The 23,616-nt window shown below is 43.5% G+C and overlaps 2 protein-coding genes across 5 annotated transcripts; both read left to right on the top strand.

Moving 5' to 3' along the window:
• On the top strand, positions 1 to 19,206 carry C11H5orf24 (chromosome 11 C5orf24 homolog). 4 transcript variants are annotated; one of them, XM_054216905.1, is made up of 4 exons: positions 12 to 137; positions 8,409 to 8,736; positions 9,684 to 10,113; positions 17,485 to 19,206. In XM_054216905.1, exons 2-4 carry the CDS (start codon positions 8,701 to 8,703, stop codon positions 17,556 to 17,558), a joined length of 540 nt encoding a protein of 179 aa, XP_054072880.1. In that variant the 5' UTR covers positions 12 to 137; positions 8,409 to 8,700; the 3' UTR covers positions 17,559 to 19,206. The 4 variants fall into 4 exon arrangements, with proteins under 4 accessions (XP_054072879.1, XP_054072878.1, XP_054072880.1 ...); XM_054216903.1 differs by lacking the exon at positions 17,485 to 19,206 and having other exon boundaries at positions 11 to 137; positions 9,684 to 11,990; XM_054216906.1 differs by lacking the exons at positions 12 to 137; positions 17,485 to 19,206 and adding an exon at positions 11,997 to 14,386.
• Positions 19,207 to 19,278: 72 nt separating this feature from the next.
• Positions 19,279 to 22,623, top strand: TXNDC15 (thioredoxin domain containing 15). Its single transcript, XM_054216902.1, has 5 exons — positions 19,279 to 19,419; positions 19,564 to 19,991; positions 20,549 to 20,712; positions 20,912 to 21,042; positions 21,887 to 22,623. Exons 1-5 carry the CDS (start codon positions 19,368 to 19,370, stop codon positions 22,081 to 22,083), a joined length of 972 nt encoding a protein of 323 aa, XP_054072877.1. The 5' UTR covers positions 19,279 to 19,367; the 3' UTR covers positions 22,084 to 22,623.
• Positions 22,624 to 23,616: the final 993 nt, after the last annotated feature.

Here is a 23,616-nt window from a genome sequence, read left to right as displayed (position 1 = left end):
CGCCCCGCTCTCCCCGCCCGCGCCCGCCGCAGCGCCGCTCCCTGCAGCCGCCCGGCGGGGTGTGGGGGAGGCGGCCGCTCGCTCCTGCCCGTCCGCCCGCCCGTCCGCCGCCTCGCAGGCCGCACCGATCCCCTCAGGTAGGTGCGGGCCGGGCCCGCGCCCCCCCGCCCCTCCCCGGGCCCCTTCTCCGTACGGTGGGAGGCGGCGGGCGGGCAAGATGGAGACGCGGCCGGCGGGGGAGGGGAGCGGAGCGGTGCGGAGCAAAGCTCCGCTCCCCTCCCCCGCCGGCCGCGTCCAGCCCCGCCGCTGAGGGGGAACCCCCGATCTCCTCACGGCGGGTCCACTCTGCGCAACATTCCGGGGTGAGCGAGGGAAGCTGCGCCACCGCCACCCCGTCCCGCTGTCCCCCGGCGGGAGGAGGCCGCACCCTGGGCCGAGGTTGAAGGGAGGGCCGTGGGGGAAGTTTGGGCCGGGCCCTGTTTCTTGCCGCCCACGCAGGACAGGTGACACGCGAGGCGACCCCCGGCTGTCGTGGCAGCCCCTTTGTCCCCTCAGCTGGCCCTTGGCCCCTTCAGGTGAAGCTGGGCCCTCCTGCTGCCTCCCAGCCCGGCCTCTGTCCGCTCTGCTCAGGAATTATTAATTCCCCTCAGCACCCACCGCTCTCCTCTGTGGGGATGGTGGATACGCAGTGCTTTTACTTAGAGCATACCTGTATTAGCCTGTGGGATCTTAATGCGTGCACGCAGTCCATAAGTGTATTTCCTTAATATACCTAATTAGTGTATGCCTTCGTTTAGCTGCATGTCAGGGTATCCCGATAATCCCCAAAATGTTCGTTCCATGCCTCTTTGCCGCCTAGCATAATGCATGCGAATGGTGTGTGTCCTTGCAGATAGTTACAGATAGTTTAGTACATCCTTATTTGTGCATAGCTCTCCTGGGGTAATTAATTAGTGAATAGTTGCACCTTTAATTTGCATGCATTTCTCTCTGGATAGCTCGCTAAAGAAAGCAACAGTTATTTTGATCCACATGGCTTTTATTTTTCTAAAATGAAAGAGTAGGAGGAACACTCAGTTAATACATTTCTTAAATTACGATTTATTTCCATTTCAGTCTTCAGGTGCCACAGTTTCTCTTACAACTCATTTTTTATCTGTATCCTTCAGGTTTTAGATGCAACCTTAAACAAAAAAAGTCCCGTGTGCTTGTCCGTTGACCATTGTTGAACAGATTCAACAAGTGGACTTTGTCTTTCCATGGTCTAGCATTAAGTACGCTGCAGTGGCTCTGTTTGGGTGTGTTTTGGGTGTCCGGAGCCTTTCGTACTAGTCCTGTTGCAGAGAAACACCGTCGAAGTGCCCATCAGGAAGGAGATGCTTGATCCATCTCTTAAGCTTCAGATTCCTTTTGTGGGAGGAGGAGGAGGAGGAGGCTAGGGAAGGAGGAGAGGGTAGGTAAGAACACCCACTGAGATGAATGAGCACCTCTTACCTCTCCGAGCTATTGTTCTAGATTACAGCGAGGTCTGTTCCCTGGGGAGAAGAGCGGGTGGGCGAGGACACCCACGGAGATGAATAAGCATTTCCAGCTCCTCAAAGCCGTTGTTCTAGGCTACGGCGAGGTCTGCTCCTGTTTACCTGTGCATAGTTCCTTGAGGTGAATGGACAATTTCACAAACACTAATAATCCTTTCTTTATAAAGATCTACCTCTACCTGCTCTGTCATTCATATGCATATTTGGATTGCCTTGAAGTTCGGTAATTACAGAACCACAGAATAATCAAGGTGCAGTTTCACAACCTTACTCCTCTAACCCAGTCTGTCTGGCCTGATGGCTGCCTTGATTCTGCACTCCCACATCTCAGTATGTGGGTTTTTTTCCCCAACCTCCATTCCCTGTGCTGTGTTTGGGACTTGTCGTACCCTTCAATCAGGTCTTCTAAGTCCATTAAGTTGTCAAAGTCATCTTTTTGAGGTCTGATTAGGTTTTTTTTAAGTAACTGGGACCAGAGGCGAGTGGGTCAGTGGCAGCCAGCGGGTAGCGCGGCTTAGGCTGACCTGGGACCTCAGTCTGTCTCCGTGCTTCTAATGGAAGTTTGTGTTTCTGTTCCTCTCTTGCCTCAATGCCAGTCAACGGTTGCCTTTGCTTTCTTGTTGGATTAGTTTTCACCTGGGTCAGATCCCCGGTGTTGGTTTATTGTGCCCTTGCACAATAGTTAGTGTTGGCACAAGGAGCGGGAACATGGGAGAAGAGGAGAGGGTGAGATTGTCCTGTTCAGAAAAAATGCGGATTCAGAGTGGTTTCTATTGATTATGAAACCAAACTGTCAATTGTGTCAGTGTAACTGGAGATGCGCAATTAATGAAATCATTGGCGTGATCTTCCTTAATTTTTGTGAAGCTGTCTTAACCCTTTCAAGCATGCTGTTTTGCATCATCATATGGTTATAGGATCTCAATTTGAGTGGGGGGAAGAAGTCAGCTGACGTTTTTGCTGATGTTAGTAGCATCTAGTGAAACTCTGCCCTTGGATATGACTTATTTGTTTTTTAAGGTTAGAAAGCCTAACAATTACTTGTTTGCCTGGTTTTGCAATGAAATCATGAGCGATCCCTAAAAGTTCACAGTTTACTTGACACTTAGTCTAGCTAGTGCTTGACAATGTCTAATCTTTGTGAGACCAGCGCTGATCTCCGTCCTTAATACAAAGCAGGGTTGCAGGTCCATGGTAAGGAGCAGGAGTCGCAGCCCCCTTGTGAGGCAAGGTTCCCCCTCCACCTGGCACGTCTGTGGAAGAGGAATTTGAAGGGGGTGGGTGTATTAACTCCAAATAACTCTTCCCTTAACTTCCATCATGTAAGAAAATGACCCTGGGTTACAGGGGGGAGGACCGTACTTGTAAGTTCTTGTACTGCTTGGGGAACTCTCTAATTTCTTAGTCCTTTTGCACTAAGAATAACTGAGAAATAAACTGTTTTCAGTTATGTTGTCTGTTCAATTTGCAGTCACATGTTGTCATGTAGTAGCTCTAGTGAGTCAGTGCTGTAAAGAAATTGTTTCTTTTATTTTGGGTGTTTTTAATATATTTTACCTAGTGTCAGATGATAAGAAGAATCATATTATGCAATCAACTGCGGAAAGTGCTTCATCAGCACAGTTTGGAGAAACTGGTTATCTCGCTTCAGAAGTAGCTTAGATTTCAAATGTAGGTTCAGGTGTTAAAGTGTATGTTGTGCCACTGATAGGATTTCATACTTAGTATTTTTAAAATATTTACATTTATGGGAATACTCAAGGCAAGGTGCAGCATTGTGAAACAAGCAGTTACGGTTTTTAAAAATTGGGTAAGGCCCTACTTTTGCAAGAGTTAACATATAGAAAAGGAGCTGACAATAAAAGGGACACTTGAAAGGAACACTTAAAGTGATATAATTCATTCTTTTAACTGAGTGATGAAAGTATTTCTCACACCCGCTGTCCTAAGAGGGAAGAGCAGAACCAATACCGTATCTCTGTCGCCATCTTGAAAGGGAAAATATTGCTACTGCTTAAACTCCCCCCACGCAAAGAAAATGAGCCCTATTGGTATTCCCCAGGGCCAGCAGCCCCTGTGCTGCTGTGTCGTACGTGGCATAGAGCGTTCTTTATGCAGAGATCTTGAACAGAGCTGGTCCTGTGCTCCGCTCCGGCGGTTTTAATTGGTAGAAGTGACGTTCAGAGTAGTAGTGTAGCAATAATACTTGTAGCTGCTTGTGTTTTTAAGTACTATGTCTTATACTTTGTATGTATTGGCTGTAAGCGAGGTTGGATGATGATGAAAAAGTACTGCTGCAGCCTCCTACAGCTCCGTCAATCCTGCTGAAATCATTGCAAGCTTGGTGGTGGAAAACTTCAGGAAAATGAGTGGGTTTTATATACTAACTCTCATTAAAAGCAAAGTTGTCCCTGTTGTCAAGAGGCGTTTACCTTTCCTGGTATTTGTCATTTGAAAAGCTGTAATACAGATGTACTTCCAGTTTTGTTCAATTTTGCTCTGATTCAGGCGTGTTTTACCAGAAGTGAAAAGCACTTGCTGAGTCAGGTCTGTTCTGGTGCTAACCAGGCTGTAGTTACAGAACGCAGGCTGGGGTGGGTGAGACTGGAGCACTTGCCTGCTTCTTATGTTGGAACTGATTATTCTGCTGAATGCAAATAATGGGTCACAGGTCCAGTACTCAGTATAAAATATTTCATAAGCAAGTGCCTGTTGTGGGGGGGGGCTTGCATACTTTCTCTGCTTGTCAAAGTTTTCATCTTTTCTATGCTGGCAGCTAAACTCTGCCTATGAAAAAGGCAAAGGGAAGCTAATGACAGCATCATGTCACAACCCATGAGGGTGTTTTTATGTAATGTGATTTGAGTAGCTTTGGTCTTAAAACTTTGTGTAGTGAACAAGACATGAATGGGGATTTTCTGTATAGTTTCAAGCTTAGAGATAGATGGGCTATACCAGTAACAGAAGCCTTAGCAGTTGCAAGCTAGAACTGCATGGTATGTTAACCTGTATTTAGGGGTACAAGGATGCGTTCTGTCTGTGTCCAAACCCTGTACTATACTATCACTGGAATTAGGTGAATTTTTTTCAGTTTCTTGCTGCATCTGTATTGCCTATAATATGGTTTCTGTTTCATCTCCCAGCAGAAGAAAGCAAACGATATTAAGCTTAACTGTGAAATAAAAAAAATAAAAAATCTTAATGGCAGCCTCATACGTCATGTATTGACCAATCAGTAGCCTGGCTGTCACCTGGGCAAAGCAAACCTTCAGACTCACCTAAGCAGGTTAACTTTGCAGGCACTCAGGAGAGCGGCAGTGCAGCTATACTTTAAAAGGAGGGGACGTTACCATGTCCAGAAATCCCTCCGCAGCAAAGCTATGCAGGCCCTGGGTGGATGGTCCTGTTTCTTTCTCTCTTTCTAGCAGCGGTGGAGCTTCTGTGCTTCGTTGCACAGGAAGCTGTAATGCTGCCTCTCTTTTCCCAAAGCTGGCTTATCCAGTTGTCTCCTCCCTTCCCCAGCATTTGTATAGAAATAAATTACCAGATAGAAAAGGATCCATACAGGAAATCTCTACAGCCACTTTCCAGTAAAAGTCTTTTTGAAATATGACTAAATGTTGTTACTGCAGTGCCTCATCTTAACTATTTGTTTACACATTGAACCAGTCAGTTAAATCAGTTTAAAAACTGATTTAAGTAAACTGATGTAAATATCTTTTACGTGTTTATTTACAGGTTTAAAACAAGTAAGTTCTATTTTGCTGGAAACTTTTCCAGACGGTTTTATTTAAGCATGCTTGCACATAAAGTTGTATGTGTTTGGCTATACAACTTAGCTAGAGTGTGATTTTTAAATTGGCATAGCTTTGCATTTTATACCAATTCTCATTTATACTGTATATCTCTCTGCCGGGAAGCCTGCTTCCACTCTACAGATAGACTCACTACATTCTTTTATTCCCCACTGTAATGTGAATGAAGTAAAATTATGCCGTAGATGTCCATGTTAGGGTAATTAACCTTGATTACAGATTTTCTTTTTAAGACTTTTCAAAAAAAGTCTTAAATCAAAAAACACAGAATACGATCCTTGGCTACTACTTGAAATTTTCATGGTTTGATGAAAAATGGTGCAGAGAGGTGGGGGGGAAGCATAAAAGCAATCCTGTTGGCAGTCTTCCACCAAGATTGTGGGGTTTTTTAAGCTTCCTCTTGTAAGAAATTTTAAACAGTTCATGATTTGTATGTCTGTCTTCTGTCATCAATTAGAGTGATACTGGCTGCGGCCAGATGGAAGGTAAACTAGCATCAACCAGGTTTTGTGTGTAAAGTTAGAGTCTGTGGAGAGCTCACAGGGGTCTGTGGAGAGCTCACAGTAGACACAAAACACATGCATATGGTGATGAAGCTCCAATGTGTGCCGGTTACAGCAGGATATACTCACTGTCTAGGAGTACCTGCGATGGTTTTCCCCAAGAAAGATGGATGGTGTCTGTTGGAAAAATCCCTCTGACTATAATGAAGAGAAAAAGCAGAGAATAAGAATGTAACATAGACAGGAACAAGTCTGAGCAGTGGTCAGTCTCCTGAGAAATACCAGGCGCCCTCACTTTATTCAGTGCCTTCTCCTTGCTCTGGTGTGTTCCTTGGATGCCGGGCAGCTGAACTGATCCTTCTTTGTGGCAGTCCAGCTCAGAGCAGCTTGCTTTTTGGGGCTGAAGCCAGTATTCCTGCATTTAAAGTGAGCACTGAGACAAGAATGCTGCTAACTGCTCCAAGTATCCTCTAGTGTATCAACAAACAGATGAATAGCCTTTCAGAGCCGCTGGGCTTACTGTTGCAGCAGCAAAAATACATTATCAGAACCCTTATGTTTGCAATTATGTATCATGAAAAATCTCAGGTATTTTTTGTGATACTGTTAACCCTATTCTAGTGGGGTTAAAGGAAGGTAACATTTTTTTGACTGGTGATTATAGAAAACTTTAAGCCTCCTTTTTATTGCTGCACAGAAAAGTCTGTCTGGTCTCTTGACCTGTAACTTACTTCCTTTGTTCTTTGCTAAGCGCAGGCTTGCTAATTATTCTTAGTTGTTTCATTTACTAGTCAACACCTGCAATAACAGTGGTTTCACATTTGCTCCACTGTACCCCGTTCAACACACCAGAATTGTAGCTCTCAGATAATCTCTGCTAGAACTATCTAATATTTAAACTATATTACTATCATAATTTCACTATTTGACATAAAACCATATTCATATATTTGCACAAGAGTAATGCATACAGTGTAATGTGCATTTGACAAGCCAAGGTAAATTGGGTGTTACAGCAGGGAGTCGTAAGAAAAGGGCATGGGGATTTACTCCTGGGTAAACAGACTTTCTCTCTGGCTGGGAGGAGACATTTATAACTGCCAAACAAATTCAGTAATCAATGGTAGCATTTAAATTGGGTTGCCGTAGGTGATATTCCAGAGCCAATGCAGGGAAAATACAATAAATCTTCCAGACCTTATCTACTAGAGAAATTTACCGCAGGAGGAAATATTTGGTGTCCTAAGCGTGACTGTAGGGCACAGAAATACTCTGACGTGCCAGATATTGATTGTCTTAATCTTGTCTTCAGCATGGCTAAATATTATTATCTTAAACTGAGTATTTGCAGCTCATTAAGTTGTAGAACCAATATAGTTGAATGGGTGAAAATGTTGCTCCTTGAGTGGCTTGCTGGGTTCTTACGCTATCACCACTATTAAGACATCTGAGGCAGTACCTGTGCAGTTGGTATTTAGAAGCATTAATATTTAAAAAGTTTTAGAATGCCAGTAACATTATTAATCGTTGTGATTCTGCCCCAGTACATAGGCTGCAGGGATTTGATATGACGGATATAAGCATAAACAATTTGCTTAGAAATTGTTTATGCTTGTAATTGTGATGGTGACCGTAAGTGGCTTCTAGCAGCTGGATGTCAGTTTGTCCATTGGAACTGGGGTTATCCTACAGTAACATGCAGGTGAGAGTCGCCCTTCTACAGTCCTAAAGATAGGGCTTTTAACATAGAATCCTAGAATGGTTTGAGCTGGAAGGGACCTTGAAGACCATCCAGTTCCACCCCCCTGCCCTGGGCAGGGACACCTCCCACCACACCAGGTTGCTCCAAGCCCCGTCCAACCTGGCCTTGAACCCCTCCAGGGATGGGGCAGCCACAGCTTCTCTGGGCCACCTGGGCCAGGGGCTCACCACCCTCACAGCAAAGAATTTCTACCTGAGATCTCATCTAAATCTCCCCTCTTCCAGTGTAAAACCATTCCCCCTCATCCCGTGGCTCCCCTCCCTGATCCAGAGTCCCTCCCCAGCTTTCCTGGAGCCCCTTGAGGGACTGGAAGGGGCTTCAAGGTCTCCCTGGAGCCTTCTCTTCTCCAGGCTGAACCCCCCCAGCTCTCTCAGCCTGTCCTCACAGCAGAGGGGCTCCAGCCCTCCCAGCATCTCCGGGGCCTCCTCTGGCCCCGCTCCAACAGCTCCGTGTCCTTCTGCTGTTGGTGGCCCCAAAGCTGGCGGCAGCACTGCAGGGGGGTCTCCCCAGAGCAGAGCAGAGGGGTAGAATCCACCCCCCTTCGCCCTGCTGCCCACGCTGCTGGGGATGCAGCCCAGGCTGTGGGGGGTTTCTGGGCTGCCAGCGCATGTTGCTGGCTCATGTTGAGCTTCTCATCCACCAACACCCCCAAGTCCTTCTCCTCAGGGCTGCTCTCCAGCCATTATCTGCCCAGCCTGCATTTGTGCTTGGGATTACGCCAACCCACGTGCAGGATCTTGCACTTGGCCTTGTTGAACTTCATGAGGTTGGCATGGGCCCACCTCTCCAGCTTGTCCAGGTCGCTCTGGATGGCATCCCTTCCCTCCAGCGTGTCAACTGCTCCACTCAGCTTGGTGTCATCAGCAAACTTGCTGAGGGTGCACTTGATCCCACTGTCCGTGTCGCTGACAAAGCTGTTGAGCAGCACCGGTCCCAGCACCGACCCCTGAGGAACGCCACTCATCACTGGTCTCCACTTGAACATCGAGCCATTGACCACAACTCTCTGAGTGCGGACATCCAGCCAATTCCTTATCCACTGAGTGGTGCATCCATCAAATCCATGTCTCTCCAATTTAGAGATGCAGGACAGTGTCAAATGCTTTGCACAAGTCCAGGTAGATGATGTCATTGTATCTACCAATGCTATAACCCCGCTGTAGAAGGCCACCGTCCAGGTTTCAGCTGGAATAGAGTTAATTTTCTTCCTAGTAGATGCTGTGTTTTGGATTTAGTACGAGAATAATGCTGATAACACGCATTATTTTAGTTGTCGCTAAGTGTGTTTATATTAGTCAAGGACTTTTTCACCTCCCCATAGAAGCCAAGAGGGAGCATAGACAGGGCAAGCTTGACACAGGAATATTCCATACCATAGATATTGTGCTCAGTATATAAACAGAGCTTGGCCAGGGACAGGAGTCCACGATCATGGCTTGCGGTGGGCTGGGCAACTGATAATCGGGTGGTGAGAGCCACTTGCATTCTTTTATCATTATTATTGTTATTTTCTTCTTCTGTTATTCTTCTATTAAACTGTTTTTCTCTCAGCCCACAAGGTTATTTTTTCCCTTTCCCCTTTCTTCTCCCTACCCTACTGGGGGAAGCAGGGGAGTGAGCAAGTGGCTGTGTGGTCCTAGTTGCTGGCTGGGGTTAAACCACGACAGCCACCAAATTTCTCAGGCACGATTTGGCCTTAGGGAAGAGATGAGATTCAGTTAGAAAGGTTTGAAATCGCGGTGTGTGAGCGGATATTGTATATCTTGGTTGCTGAAATGCTCTTGTTCAGTTCTTTAATGTACTTCCCTAATTATGCCTATCTGAATAATATGTGGTTTAAATTGTCATTTTTAACTCTTTGTGCAAGTTACTGTGCAAAACCTCAAGCAAAAGCTTAATAAAACTCATTTTAAAAAGTAATTTGCTGACATCGGTACTGTTTAGTAAAAATAGACGAAGTAGTTTGGACTAATTTTAAGAAATAGAGGTAGCTTTTGAAAGATTTGTGGAATGCTGCAGTATTATTTTATATTGATACATATTTGTCTCTCTCTGTTTTTGGTAGAAAATGATGCACCCTGTTGCCAGCAGTAATGCAGCTTTCTGTGGGACCGGCAAGAGTTCTTGCCTTAATGAAGACAACGTGAGATCTGCTGATCAGTTTGATTTGTACGCCACGCAGCAAAGTAAATACGGCCACGCGGTCGGCCACAAACCAATTGCATGCCAGAGACAAGACGCGTTGAACGAATCGCACTTGCAGACCACAAGTGGCAGGAATATAGAGACAAAAGATGAACTAAAGAAAAAGAAAAACCTCAACCGATCTGGTAAACGTGGAAGGCCATCAGGGACCACAAAATCAGCAGGGTACCGAACCAGCACAGGTCGACCCCTGGGGACCACCAAAGCAGCTGGATTTAAGACAAGTCCAGGCAGACCCTTGGGTACAACTAAAGCAGCAGGATACAAAGTCAGCCCAGGCAGACCTCCAGGTAGCATTAAAGCTCTATCACGGCTTGCAAATCTAAGTTATACGTGTGGCAGTGCAGCTTTTCCCTATCCTATGGTGCATAACAGAGGAGTACATGCTGCTGGTGAAACTAGTAGCAAAATGAAACAGCCTAATGAATGAAAGGAGGGAATTAGTAACTCCTTACTAATCCGCTTTACTCTGAATTTTGGCATGTTTCTTGCATTTTGTTGTAGTGTTTGCCTAAGTCTGAGTTTCCTAGATTTTGTTTTTATTCAAATAACGCCACAGCCTAGGAGTGCAATTCAGTAACTTAAAGCAATGTGGAGAGGGCACTGGTTTAAAGGGGGTTTTGTTGGTTTTAAATCATAATTTATAGGCAAGTCTGAAGTGTTGCGTATGCCTTGGTGTCGATACTTACGTAATGTCCATGCCCCTATTTTTACATTCACTTTCTGGTAAATCTAGTTGTATAGTTACGCATTAAATAATTGAAATAAGGAGGACAGAATTAGCTGGCTGTTGGTTCATGATGTGGCCTATCCCGCAATAAGGAATTTAACCAGGTGAGTTATTACTTGATAAGAAAAACTGGTAGAGAAAGCAACAAGCTATACTTTCTGCTGCTGCAGGAGCTTCTACAGACCTCAAATAGATAGTTGTTTAAAAAAAAAACCAAACAAACAAAACCACCTTTTTTTAAAGTGCTGATTTCAGGTGGCTTTTGTTTCTGGAGTTGTAGCAGTAAGACAATTTCAACTAATACTCCAAAAATATTTTTGAAAATATTAAAGGAAATTGAGCATTTGTACAGCGCATTACAGCTTCACAGCGCCTTATTAATACAAGCTAATTTGCCTTTAGGTGATAGCTGTTCTTTTAGTTAAGCTGTTACAGGATTCTGCTGTGTAATTTTGAAATGCCTGCTAGTATATATACCAAACCACAAATAATTCTTTGAAATTTGAAATATTTTATAAGAAATTAAGTACTGTTCATTCTAGTTACACACTTGGTTAATATTAAACACTATGTTCTTAAATCTGTAAATAGCTATTTACGCTGTTTTTTGCCTTTAAAATCTGTGCTTAGGTGGCGACAGTTTAATAGCTTTTAAAGTATTAATCTATAATGTTTACAAATTAAACTTTTTAAATAGAGACTGTTGCCAAGTTTTCAGACTTAGTTTTGCCAGATATTCCTGGAAATACAGTTATTTCGTTGTTTGACACTTATACTATATTTAAGTTATGGAAGGTTATGTATCTACCAAAGGACACCATTTTCATGATTTATAAAAGCAAACTGTATAGCTGATGCAAACAGGATGCAGTTTACTGCACTGCTAGACCCCAGATATAAAGTAATTCATCTATGCATGCAAGCTGAAAAAAATGTTGTTGGTTAACTATAAATACCTTTCTTGACTCAAACTAAAACCTTCCCTCCTTCCAAAAGAAATGTTCCATTTTTCAACTGGGTGTGTTTAATTTTTTTTTTAAGTGTGAGAGAGTGTGTGAGTGCGTGTGTAAAAGACTTTAATCTAGACTTCAAAAAAATCAGTCCTCAATGTTGCATATTGTTTGTTCTAAATTTATTTTGCTGGAATTAAACCTTTTTTCTTTCATTTGGAAGAAAGTTTACGTTTAAGTTGTTTCACATATAACATGACATTTTGATAAATTTATAGCTTCAAGTATCTAGGGAGGGAGAATATAGAGAGTATGCAGATTTGGGGGAGCAGAAAAATTTGGGTTAATTGAGCCTGTGCTGAATGAGTAATGATGCTGATAATTTTTGTTAACATAAATGCTGTTCTGGCCTGCTGTCATTTTGATGAGAACTCTTGATTTCAGTGATGACAACTTAAGAAACAGATGTCATGTTTCATACCTTTTTTATCAGGAAAAAAGCAGCAAGCCTTCAGGTGTTCCAGTGATGCCTAACACATATTGAGCTGGACTTTATGCTGTACTTTACAATAGGTGTGTTGAATTGTTTTGGGGGAACTGTGTATGCACTGGCAACTAAGACAATGAACCTCAACTATACTGGATGGCTCCTTAATCAATAGATGAACTAATGGCAGCTAAACTGCTACTAAACAATAGTTTCTTCACACTGAAGCTATGAAATCCAGTTATACGTTCTGTTCCTCAACAAAGTCGCAAGTCTGAAATTTAGCAATCTTTCTCAGAACGATGTAACTTCTGACACATGCAAAATGCGAACGTGAGTTAATTCACCCTCAGGATCTGTGTTGTATTGGCTGTTTTTAATCAGATGATTTTTCAACAAAAGACTGCTTTAAGTTCTTTCTGAACTCAGCTGGGAAAGCAGTCCTCTTCAGCTGAATGTAGTAACTGCAGGAGTGTCACACCTCGCTGGCAAGGAACGTGTTGCATGTCACCACTGTACCTTGGAGAAACTCCACTTCTTACCTCCTCCTCTTTCTCCCGTTGGCTCCTGTTCCATTTCTCACTTGTGCATCGACTCGATGGTGCTGTGCTGTGTGTCAGGAGATAATGCAGATGTATTGCCGTTCTGCTTGTAGAAGGAATTTTGTATTCAAGTATGCTGATGAAATAATGAAATCATCTAAGCAATTTCTGTTCATTACCATTTTTATTAATTAGATCAGATGGAATATAATCCCAGTGAAAAACAATTAACGTTGTCAATTGTGAAATGATGAGCAGTAGAAAAGTGTTCAGAGAGTCTAATGGGTTGCTTGGCACTCTGGATTTAGCAAGGAGACCAGAATTGCGCTGCTGGGCATTTCCCGGCGCTGGTTTATTTTATATGTTTTATTTTACTGGTGCCATGCAGCGAGGGGAAGAAAAAAGAAGTTAAGAGATTCAAAGTGAACTAGAAGTGGAATTTTCAAATACTTCTGCTTTTCCTATGTATAATCTGCAGAATACATTGTGCTTTTTTTTCAACACTTTTCTTTCCATGACAAACACTGAAACAGCATGTTAATGCCTAAACTTTATTAGTACCAATGGGAAAACTGGCCTTTTCCCCCCATAGTATAAAAACATTACTTGTAAGGTAAATTGCTTATTTTATATTATATATCATAATTCAGCTATTCATAAGCTAGGATCACTGTTGTGTGTTAACACTGTTCAGAAGATCTAAATGTCAAGTTTGTTTTTTAATAATTCCTTTTAATTATCAAGTTTCTAATGTCTTATTTATACATAAATGAAATGTATTAGCTTGCTATTATTCCTTAATGATGCTATACAAGTTCACTGTTTAATATACATATAGTAACTACTATTCAGTTTCTGATTAAATTTACTTAAACTTTAAAACCAAATAATTTTGCTACTATAAAGTCTTGCACTGGACATATTCAAGATGCTAGCACCGTATTTTGGCAGAAGAAAATCAGATACTATCAGAAGTGGCTGACTTTGATATCAAAGATAGTATTTTTAAAATCAGCGGTTAGCTTTGTCATTAAAGCAATGTTCTTTATAGCCTGGATTTAGTTTGAACTACTCAAAATAACTATGTATCAAGAGCCATTAAAGATCTCTGTTCCGAATGAATATATTTTCATTTTGTCTGAAAGATCTTAAGAGTTCAGTCAGGACAAAACCAAGCCTTGTCAGTGAAAAGTGATGTGTCTGTGAAAAGAATTACTTGGAACTACAACATACAGAGTAATTCAGATGAGAATTTAACTCCCTCCCCCATTTTTGAAGAGCTTTAAAAGGCAGAGCAATGTGAAGTCATTTGTCCGATGGTTTCATTAGCTGTGACTCTGCTGTTCTTTGTTGTATGTATAATAATGTTTCACGCTATCCTTAGAGTTGACAGTTAAAACAGTTGATAACAATCATAAATACTTTGAACCGCAGACTTCATTTCTGACCACAAAAGAAGTTTATTCTTCTCTATTTTAATGCATATATTTTAACACTGCTTAAATATATTTATGACTTTAGTAGAGACTAGACCTTTCTCCTTGTGATTTTTTTTTCCCAAATAGATAAATCTGTAATCTGAAATTTGAACCACTTTCTGATACTTTAATCTTTCATCATTTACTTTTCCACAGGTTTACTTTGGGGAAGACAGTAATCTGTTAAATAACTAGTATCAGCACCCCATCCTCTGCTGTAAAAAGCCTGACTAGATACTGTATATGTTTTTATGTCCATGAACTTGAGCTACTCGTGTGCAATTATGTGTATGGGAATGGAGTAGTGTTCATGATCTGTATTTACATCATCATATGGATGTATATTTATTAATAAAGTTAATACTTTAAAACCTAACATTTTTTTCTCTGGGCTTTTTTTAGTAGCTTTTAAATTCTGGCTGCAGCCAGAATTTATTGACAGCGCTGCCAGACCAATGGCCTTAGCACTTCTCTCTTGTAAATGGAAATACTGTTTGTTCTCCTGACGTCTCAGTCAGAGTTAAGGGACTGGAGCTGGCACTGAAATGTTTTGGTACACCTTGTACAGATTTCACTTAAAATCCGGCGCTTGTGTTTGTCCCTTGCCTCCCTGAAGTGTAATTGAATCCGACTGCAGTAGATGGAGTGTGTTCATCCCTGCACGGACTTCAAAATGCACACAGGATTTGTCAGAGTTGGGAGGCCACCGTATTGTGTGATTTTTAAATGTAATAAATAAGCCTTTCAGCATACTTTGTTTTCTGAATTTCAACATGAGACGTGTACTGCTTCTTACGGGCAAGTCCCATATATTTGAATTAAGGCAAAAAGCCTGTATGAATTGCCAGGTATCAGAAAATAGAGGAATGTTGCTTTTTTTTTAATGAATTGAAAATGCTGCTACAGTAACTTAATTGTTCTTATGCTTTCACTCAAATACGAGAAGTGGGGAGGAAAGGAGTTACAGCTATGTATGTATAAATAGTAAGCTGCTAACTTTTTTTTCTCTGTTGTGCATGGAAATCAATTTGAGACCACTCACAAACTAAACTTTTCATGGAATGGCAGTCGTTATTCATTATTCTGTGATGAGTAAGATGTACTTATCCCTGTATTCTAGCAATATTCACGTTTATTGGTAAGATGTGCTCTGCATACCACCCAACCCCTCTGTTTTTGTTTTTTTTACCCTCTACTGAAGTTTTTCAATGACTTTGGGGGAAGATGGGCAGCCCTGCCTACCAGAAGCGCCAATCTAGACTGCTGTGTCCTCCCCTTGCTCTCCAGCACCCTCTGTTTTCTCTTCCGTGTACTTTTAAAGGCCCTGAATACATTTAGAGTTGAAACGTTTTAAATGACAGTTGCAGTCATTTTGCAGACTTTTATAAGTTGCTTTTACCTGAAAAAGACATCTGATGCCTTTTGTTGTTGTTGGCCATTCTGGTAATTCTGAGCATGTGGCTTTCAAGGTGATGGGATGTGTTCAGAACAGAGTTCAACTACAGTCTGCTATGTCCCGGTCTACAAATCAGTTCCTGGATGTGGTTCCTTGAGCAGATTGGATTGTTTTCTTGGTTGTAATGAAACCTTAAGTGTTATTTAGTCATAAATTCTGTCATACAAGAATACAGGCTTTTCATCTGTGTTGGAAGTCGCTTGACTGCTTCCATGGCTGCTGTGTTCTCTGCCACGTTATGAACTGAACGGCAGAAGTTGCAATGCAATCTGTTCCCTCCGTCCCCAGTTGGTGCGCGAGGCCAGGTGCAGGTTCTGGTGACAGGACCGGTTTGTGATTTATTCATCTGACAGACTGGCAGTGGTGGCGTGTCAGCTACACAAGCTGGACATCTTGAAGGAGTCTGGTTATATCTTTTAATAATTTCATTTATGTGATGACAAGACACCAAGGCTTGCATTGGGGCCGGATTAGCGTTTTTATGGTTTTGTACCTCCTCGGTGTGATGTCGTAAGGTAGCACAAATAGTACAGGTTGAATTAGTGCTATCATACCTATTAAATATGTCAGCTCAACAGAGTGTTTTTGGACCAAGACAAATGAAGATTGTTCTTGATAGTTTATAATTTAAAGCCGTAATGCCCAAAAGTAAAGAACTGACTAGCTGCTTTGCATCGCATGCTATTTTTATCAGGGTTCTGCCTGTGGCTCAGTGTTTATTGTTTAACATTTAAGAGAAAGGTGTGGCCTGACCATGCAGAATTGGCAGCCCAAAGGCTACCGCGTTCTGGAGCTGGCTGTCGCCCAGGTTCCCTGCATGGCCTAGGGATGGCAAGGTCTCCTTTTCCCCATCGGTACAAACGCAGCAAAAATACCTGCTTATCTTGCAGGGTTGCTGGAAGGAATCATTAGTTAACAACTTTTAACTACTTTGAAGGTGAAAAATGTTGTGGAATTCTTAAGTGTTGTTTAAATGATCTGAGGCAGATAAATCTTTATGCCTTTCATGTTGGTTTTTTCATACCACAAAAGCTTGTTCTAATTAGTGAAAAAATACCATAGTAACAATTAGTGCAAGTTTGATTACTTAGAGTAGGCCTTTAAGATATGCGTAATACTAAAATGTGTATCTCCTGCTTCCAGCAGTCATATTTTCAAATAGAACTATTCAACTGCAGCCACACTGAGAAAACAAAGATTACAAAGTCACACATCCCAAATATAGGTGTAGGTTTAAGTTGCCTGTGGGATCTCAGCCTGTGCTCCTCAGTTGAATGATTGTCGTGTTTTCCTTCCACCTCATCTTTGCACTATTGAATACACAGAATGTCATCAGGATTATACATGATGGAAACCTCGGTCTTGGCAAAGGTCCTGGCGTTGCCTCTTTGTCCCAGTCCGTGTCCTCTTTCACTTGGTCTCTTGCCATGCAGGAGCTGCCCACTGTGACTGAAATCTGGGGAGGGGAAAAGTCCAGCTGCTGAAATCTTAAGATGCACAAATCACCACTGAGTTCTGGTGTTTATTCATGGGTGCAACAAAAGACTCCTATTTTGCAAACCTTCCTCTTCGCTAAATTTCACATCATTCCCTAGCAAACAGAGCTTTTATGTGTCCAAGATTTTTGAACAGATGCAAAATAATGTGTATTTTTACTAGACTTTTTCCTGAAAACAGACATTTGGCATTAAAAATCAGAAAAACGTAAGCCACTGAAAGTAGCTTTGCAACAAAACTGGCAGAAATCGTAAGAAACGTGCCTTCTCTGTAATACATAAGCACTGGGATAGTACGTTTGTTGTGGTTTACGTATGATAAAGCCTGACTATCTCTAACTCTTGGGAGCTCATTTGTGTTGCATTAACAGATCACTTATTATAGTCACCATAAAAAAGAAGACAGTTTTGCACAAACCTTTTGATTTATGTTATGGTAGGGAGGATATTACGTTAGGATTAAATCCACAGGAGCGTCTCAGATGGAGGTATGCTGCCAGAAAGTTATCTGTTATTTTAAAGGTTTGGAATATCACCGCCTGTGTTTGCGATCCGACACCACCCAGGGCTGCGGCAGGGGGAACGCCAGACCCTGATGGCTCCGAGACGAGAGCTGGGAGCCACGTGCAGTCCTTGGCAAGGAGAAGGAAAATGTTTTGAAATTGAAAATGCCGCTTTGTCCAAACGCAAAGATAAGGACAGTTGGGAATGGGGCAGCTTTTTCCTGACTGGTCTGCACCAGCTTGAATTCCTTATGTGCTTTTGCTTTCAAGCTTGCTTGCTTGGTCTGTGTCTGCTGCTCTGATTATTTTCTCTTTATTTGCAAACCTCATGTTTTATATCTTTAGACTTTTATGTACTCGATATTAATGCTTATGCAAATTGCACTTTCATAGAAAAAAAAATTCCAAGGAAGAAAAAGTGCATTTATAAGAAAGGACAGAGTTGGAGAAGTGTCCTCTAGTAAAAATAAAGAGAAAAATCCCATTTCTGTAATAAAGCTGACACCCATCTCCATTTATGCGCATGTACAGCGTTTTCCTTGCTTTTTCCCTGTGGGTGCGTATGGTTCATACTCTTGTAGTTCATAATTCTCACTTTTTGACAGATGCAGTTTTGTCAAAATGTCATTGTGCGGTGCTGGCAGTTTGAAGAAACACGGTAAAAAACAGCATATCAGCACTTGGAAGTGCTATGTTCATTTTCAAACTGCCACAAATAGTCCTGCAGCTTCACTATTCAATGAAAAGCAAGTACTAATTCTGTAAGAGGAGGAATATTATCTTGTTTCCTAAAAAGAAATACCGCAATATTTATCTTGCCTTCCAGCTTGGGAGCTTTGGTGCTATGCTGATGGAGCTCATATTTTCTTTTAAGCTTTTAGAAAGCACGCCTCTAGTTTGCAGGCTTTTGCCCTTCCCCCAGCCTGGCCGAAGGTTAAAGTTTAGTTTTCATGTGCAAACATCCCTAACTGAATCTCTGCTTCTCTGGGGTGGGTTGAAGTAGGCAAATCCTTCAGCAGGCAGAGCTGGGTGTTGGGAAGTTCTGGTCCCAGCAGGCCCTTGGGGCTGCGATACGGGCTTGTAACAAAACATCCCTTTGGAATGAATTACAGGGTTTGTGTGCCCTCTCAATTACCCTTCAATCATAACAGCCTGTCAAGTCCTCAGGATGACATTTCCCTCGCTGCAAGAATTTTCGACCTGAACTAATTTAGATCAGCAGTGAAATGCCTGCCGACCTCCAGCAGTGCCAGCAAACCCAAACTTCTTACGCTGTGCGGTACAGCTGTCGGTGGACTTGGCCCTGGGCTGCGAAGATGGCACAAGTGAACCTGCGTTGCTGCCATACAAGCGGGTTCAACTGGGCTGACACCAGAAAACTTGGTTGAAAACCCCCACTATTTGTATTTAATAGTGGCAGGAAGGGACCCTAGCTCAATTCTGCCCGGCCTGTGCTGCTCTGAGCTCCAGCGGATTTCTGTCCCCTCATTTCAGCCTGACGGACACGGGACGGTATTTTTGAGCCCGCAGACGAACGTGGCTGTGGCGATCGCGTCCCCGCCGCTGCGGCCTGCGCTGCTCCCCCGCCCGGAGGCCTCTCCCCACAGGAACACCACCGGGGCGAGCGGTCGGAGGAAGAGGAGCGCACGCCGGGCTCAGCAAACGGCAGGGAGCTGGTCCCGGGGCGGATCCGCCATCCCAGCCCCGCCGCGGCCTCTGCCCGCAGCGCCCCCGCACCCCCAACCCCGGGCCAAGACAAGATGGCGGCACGCCGCTCTCACGGCGCTACGCAGGCACGCACGGCGGCGGCTCGCCGGAAGCGGAAGTAAGCCGGTGTTCCGGCGGAAGTGGCCGTTGTCCGGGGAGACGGAGCGCTGTGGCGGGGCTAGTGCCGGGCCGAGGATGTGGCGGCTGTTGCTGGTGCTGATCTTGCTCGGTCAGGCCCTCTCTTCAGGTGAGGGCGGCGGGCCCCGGCGATGGCAGCTGGGGTGGGCCCTGGGGACCGAGCGGTGTGTGCGGGGTCTCCCTGGCGCGGCCGGTGCGCGGGGCGGCCGGGGCTCGGCTGCGGCGCGGAGCTGATCTCTCCCTCCCGGCGCAGGGGTGGTGACGGAGCAGAGCGCCGGCGAGCAGCCCCACTCCCCCGGGGGCGGCTCCGCGCAGGGCGGCGGCGAGCCGGTGCGGTACCGGACTGCGGAGATGGCGGACGCCATGCTGGGCAGCGGGCTCCCCGCGCAGCAGGCCGTGGTGCTCTCGGTGGTGCCGGGGGAGGCGAGGGAAGGCCAGGTGTCCGACGTCGCCAAGGGGGCTTGCGATGCAGCGGACGGAGGCGAAGGGTGCGGCGCGGGGAGCAGCCCTGAGGGTCCCCCGGGCCAGGGCCGGGAGCAGGACGGGCTGGAGACGGTGCTGCCCGCGCCCGCCGAGGAACCGAACAGCACCGACAGCGCCAAAGCTCCCAAAGTGAACTGCGAGGAGAGAAATATCACTGGCGTCGACCGCTTCACGCTGCAGATCCTGAACGTGTCTCAGGTAAACGGATCGCCCAGTTGCTGCTTGAGGATGGGGGAAGATGTCCCATCAGCACCGTGTGTGTGTTTCTTTCAGTGCTTGACTTAGTGAATTTCTTTGTGTAACATTGTCTGTGCTGTTGAAAAGAGGAAACGTCTGGGCAAGGCGACTTTCCATGTCATTATGAGCAGAAAAAAAATGGAGATACAGCTTAGTCCGCGTACCTGTGTCTCTCATCTGAGTGCCTGTAGTGAACTGTCAGCTTTCCTGCTGCATGGATTAGTGTCATTCTCTGAAATTGTTAATGGCACCACCAGTACCAGTGCGTATTTCTGGCTTGTTTCTTCTAATAGTTATGTGTATATATTTTTTTTTTTTAAAATAATAATCTTTTAAAACAACTTTTAAAAAAGTTTAAATGCAATTGTCCATCTCTTTTGAAAAGGTTAAACAAACGTGTAGCTACTTGATAAATATTGTCAAGTATCTAATCGATTGCTGAATGATGCATTCCTACGTAGAATTTAACTGTTCAATATGTAATTGTCCTCATTTGTTTTTCTTCTGCTTTCCCAAAGGACCTGATGGAGTTCTTAAACCCAAACAGCAGTGACTGTACATTAGTCCTGTTCTATACGCCATGGTGCCGCTTTTCTGCCAGTCTGGCACCTCATTTTAATTCTTTACCTCGAGCATTTCCAACTCTTCGCTTCCTGGCACTGGATGCATCTCAGCACAGCAGGTAACTCACACTTCTTGTGCTCCAGCATCAGTTTATTTCTGTTAGCAAGTTGTGTGTTTTAAAAACGAGTGATTTTTTTCTTATAAAGTGACAGTTTAATTTAGTAAAATTGGCGCTTCCTTTATCATGTCTATCTTTTGTTTCTTCCTTCAGTGGTTTTCTTTTCCTTCATGCTTTGTATTTACTTTATGTCCACCAGTTTATCAACTAGATTTGGAACTGTGGCTGTACCCAATATCCTCCTTTTCCAAGGTGCTAAACCTATGGCTAGATTTAATCATACAGACAGAACACTGGAGACACTGAAAGACTTCATTTTTAATCAAACAGGTATGTAAATCAGCCCTGATGTGTCAGTTGGAAGAATAGGTTGGCTTTCCCCTGTTGTTTGTTCTTTAAAATGAATTTCATGAAGACCCTGAGAGGACCCAGCAGTTGCTGTACTGAGCTGGATTTCAGGGTGTGCTGAAAGCAGAAACTCAGCTCACTGGGCTGCTGTCACAGAGTCACGGGAAACAGTGGGGCTTAGCTAGAGAGGGGGCTAGAATGATTGAGCACATCTTCCTGCCCACATATTTACTTTGGGAATAAAGGCAGATGAACCTTGGGATTATTGCCAGAGCCACGTAAGGCTCATGGCAGCTGGGGTCAAGTTGGTTTCGGTTCTTGTGCTGGAGGAGACAAAAGGATTCCAGTTTCCATGATCTGGTTGTCCATGTTGTGAGCTCAGTGCCAGCCAAATCTCTGGTCCTTCTGTGCTTCTGTTAAAAAAAAAAACAAACAAAAACAAACAAACAAAAAACCAAAAACAAACCAAAACAAAAACCACATTTAGGCCTATGAGGACCTTTGTTAGAGGCCAGAAATTGTTACATTTGCTAATACTCAAACAAACAAAACCTCCACAATCCCCTCCCCAAACTTACACAAGGTTGTGCTGTGGAAGGATGGAACAAGCCTTCTATTGTGAAAACACACATAAAACTCAGTATGTTTTTATGTAAGCAAACTGTGTGCTAGATATATGTTAACATACAAGGACCACCTCGCCAAAATTTTAAGTCTAACTGTACATGCGCCTTAGCCTGAGAACAGGAAGAAACCTCCAAATACAACCAGCTTCGCTGCATTTAATGATTATTGCTGGTGTTGATCAAGTGCTTTCTTGTTTTAGGTATAGAAGCTAAAAGCGACGTGGCTGTGACCGAGGCGGACTGGGAAGGTCCCCTGCCCAGCGTTCTGACAAAAGGCATAGACTGGCTGCTTCTCTTCTCTGTGCTCTTCCTGGCTACCTTTGTCATGTACGCTACTGTCCGAACGGAGAGCATCCGGTGGCTCATCCCGGGACAGGAGCACGAACACCAGGAATAATCTGAGATGCTGGAATAGGGACAGAATTTCCTGCTTATTGGTAAAGTGGGAATTTGTACGGACTAGAAGTACAGAAGAATGAACTGTTGAATTTGGTGGTTGTAGTTTATAATCTTGACTGAAAATCTGCTTTATTTATCAGCTACTGAATCCGTAAAAAACAAATTTGTGGCGATTAATGTGGTAAGCAAAGGAAATACGAAAAAACATGAACTAAAAAAGTATTTATTAAGCTGCTCTGACCGGCTTATTTTTCATGGACTTGAATGTAAATAGGTGATACAGTTCGACTTTGCTCTTCTGAAGAGTTCCCTGAGTTTTGTGTATCGAGTAAGGGTTTTTTACAGCAGGTTGGCCTGTGTGCATGGCACTGCTCGGCGCAGCTCTGGTGGAATCTGGGCATCTTCTTTTACAGATCCTGCAGGCGTATGGACTAAAGCTCCTACGCGGATAAACGCTACGGAATTAGGATGTGTTAGCCCACATCATACTCAGTTTTTTAGCTTGTGTATTCCCGAAATACAACATTTTAAAGGAAAATGCTGGTGAATGGTGATGTTGCTACATCAGTTTGGCAGTAAAATGAACTATGAAGAAAATGATGTTTTAAAAAAAAGTGTACTTCAAATGAGTTATTCCCTCGTATACCAGCAATAACAACTCAAAAGCGCATTGTACAGCTCTTGACAGGGTGACTGTTTCCCACCTTTGGTGCTGGTTTCCTTGCTTACGGTGCTCTTCGAGTCTTGACAGTGACAGTTCTTTATGAGATTCAGAATAACTTCCAAAGCTGTCCTCATTGTGTGTGTGTACACAACTTATTTACCACATTCTTATGGAATTACATTATATTCGTTGTCCTTCCTTTTTTTTTTTTAAATAAATCAGGTTTCTAGTGTAACCTTTTAAGTTGCTTTCTTACAGGATTAAAAACATGCAACATCTGGAGTGTGCATCACCTGCCTAAATTCGCAAGTGAGATTTATTTAAATTTCTGCTGGTGTGTTTGCTGCTTGCAGTCTGCAGCTGAGGTGACATAAAGAATTGATACGGGGTTTAGTTGTAATTAGCATGGAAGACTTTGAATAAGGTATGGATGGGTATGTTGTGTGTTTTTTGGATTATGTGATTGCGTGGCAGTTGTATGTGGTGGGGGTTTGCCATAGTACCCTGATTGGAAGATTTAGAGTGTGAATTAAGCTAAGAAGAAACAAAGATGATAAGAAGAAATTAGATTTATTGTTTGACAAAGAGCTCATATCCCTGCAACGTAATTCTTCATGTATTTTTTCCAGTGGCTGCATCTTTCCACTGCAGAAAGCTGAGGATGTGTATTTCTGTGCGTTAAAAGGAATCTGCACTGATCAAACTTTGGTATTGCCAAAGATAAAACTAGGAACTGTTTTACTGATAAAGATTCAAGATTTTGAACAATAAATTGCGAGCGTTCTTGCCTCTACTGCCTGGTAGCCGCATTCTCCCCGGTGATTACCTCCGTACCCCTGAAGAAACAGCGATGTCGTTACAACCGGT

This window comes from Rissa tridactyla, chromosome 11 (assembly GCF_028500815.1).
Source record: "Rissa tridactyla isolate bRisTri1 chromosome 11, bRisTri1.patW.cur.20221130, whole genome shotgun sequence".
Lineage (NCBI taxonomy): Eukaryota > Metazoa > Chordata > Aves > Charadriiformes > Laridae > Rissa > Rissa tridactyla.
This window is presented reverse-complemented; position numbering and strand designations above follow the sequence as displayed.

What these genes read in the sequence shown, in the direction of transcription:
- TXNDC15 (XM_054216902.1), top strand. Translation starts at nt 19,368, where the DNA reads ATGTGGCGGCTGTTGCTGGTGCTGATCTTGCTCGGTCAGGCCCTCTCT. An exon ending in CGGTCAGGCCCTCTCTTCAG is followed by an intron (nt 19,420 to 19,563) that starts GTGAGGGCGGCG and finishes CTCCCGGCGCAG; the next exon opens with GGGTGGTGACGGAGCAGAGC. An exon ending in GATGCATCTCAGCACAGCAG is followed by an intron (nt 20,713 to 20,911) that starts GTAACTCACACT and finishes TATGTCCACCAG; the next exon opens with TTTATCAACTAGATTTGGAA.
- C11H5orf24 (XM_054216903.1), top strand. Translation starts at nt 8,701, where the DNA reads ATGCAGGACAGTGTCAAATGCTTTGCACAAGTCCAG. An exon ending in AATGCTTTGCACAAGTCCAG is followed by an intron (nt 8,737 to 9,683) that starts GTAGATGATGTC and finishes TGTTTTTGGTAG; the next exon opens with AAAATGATGCACCCTGTTGC.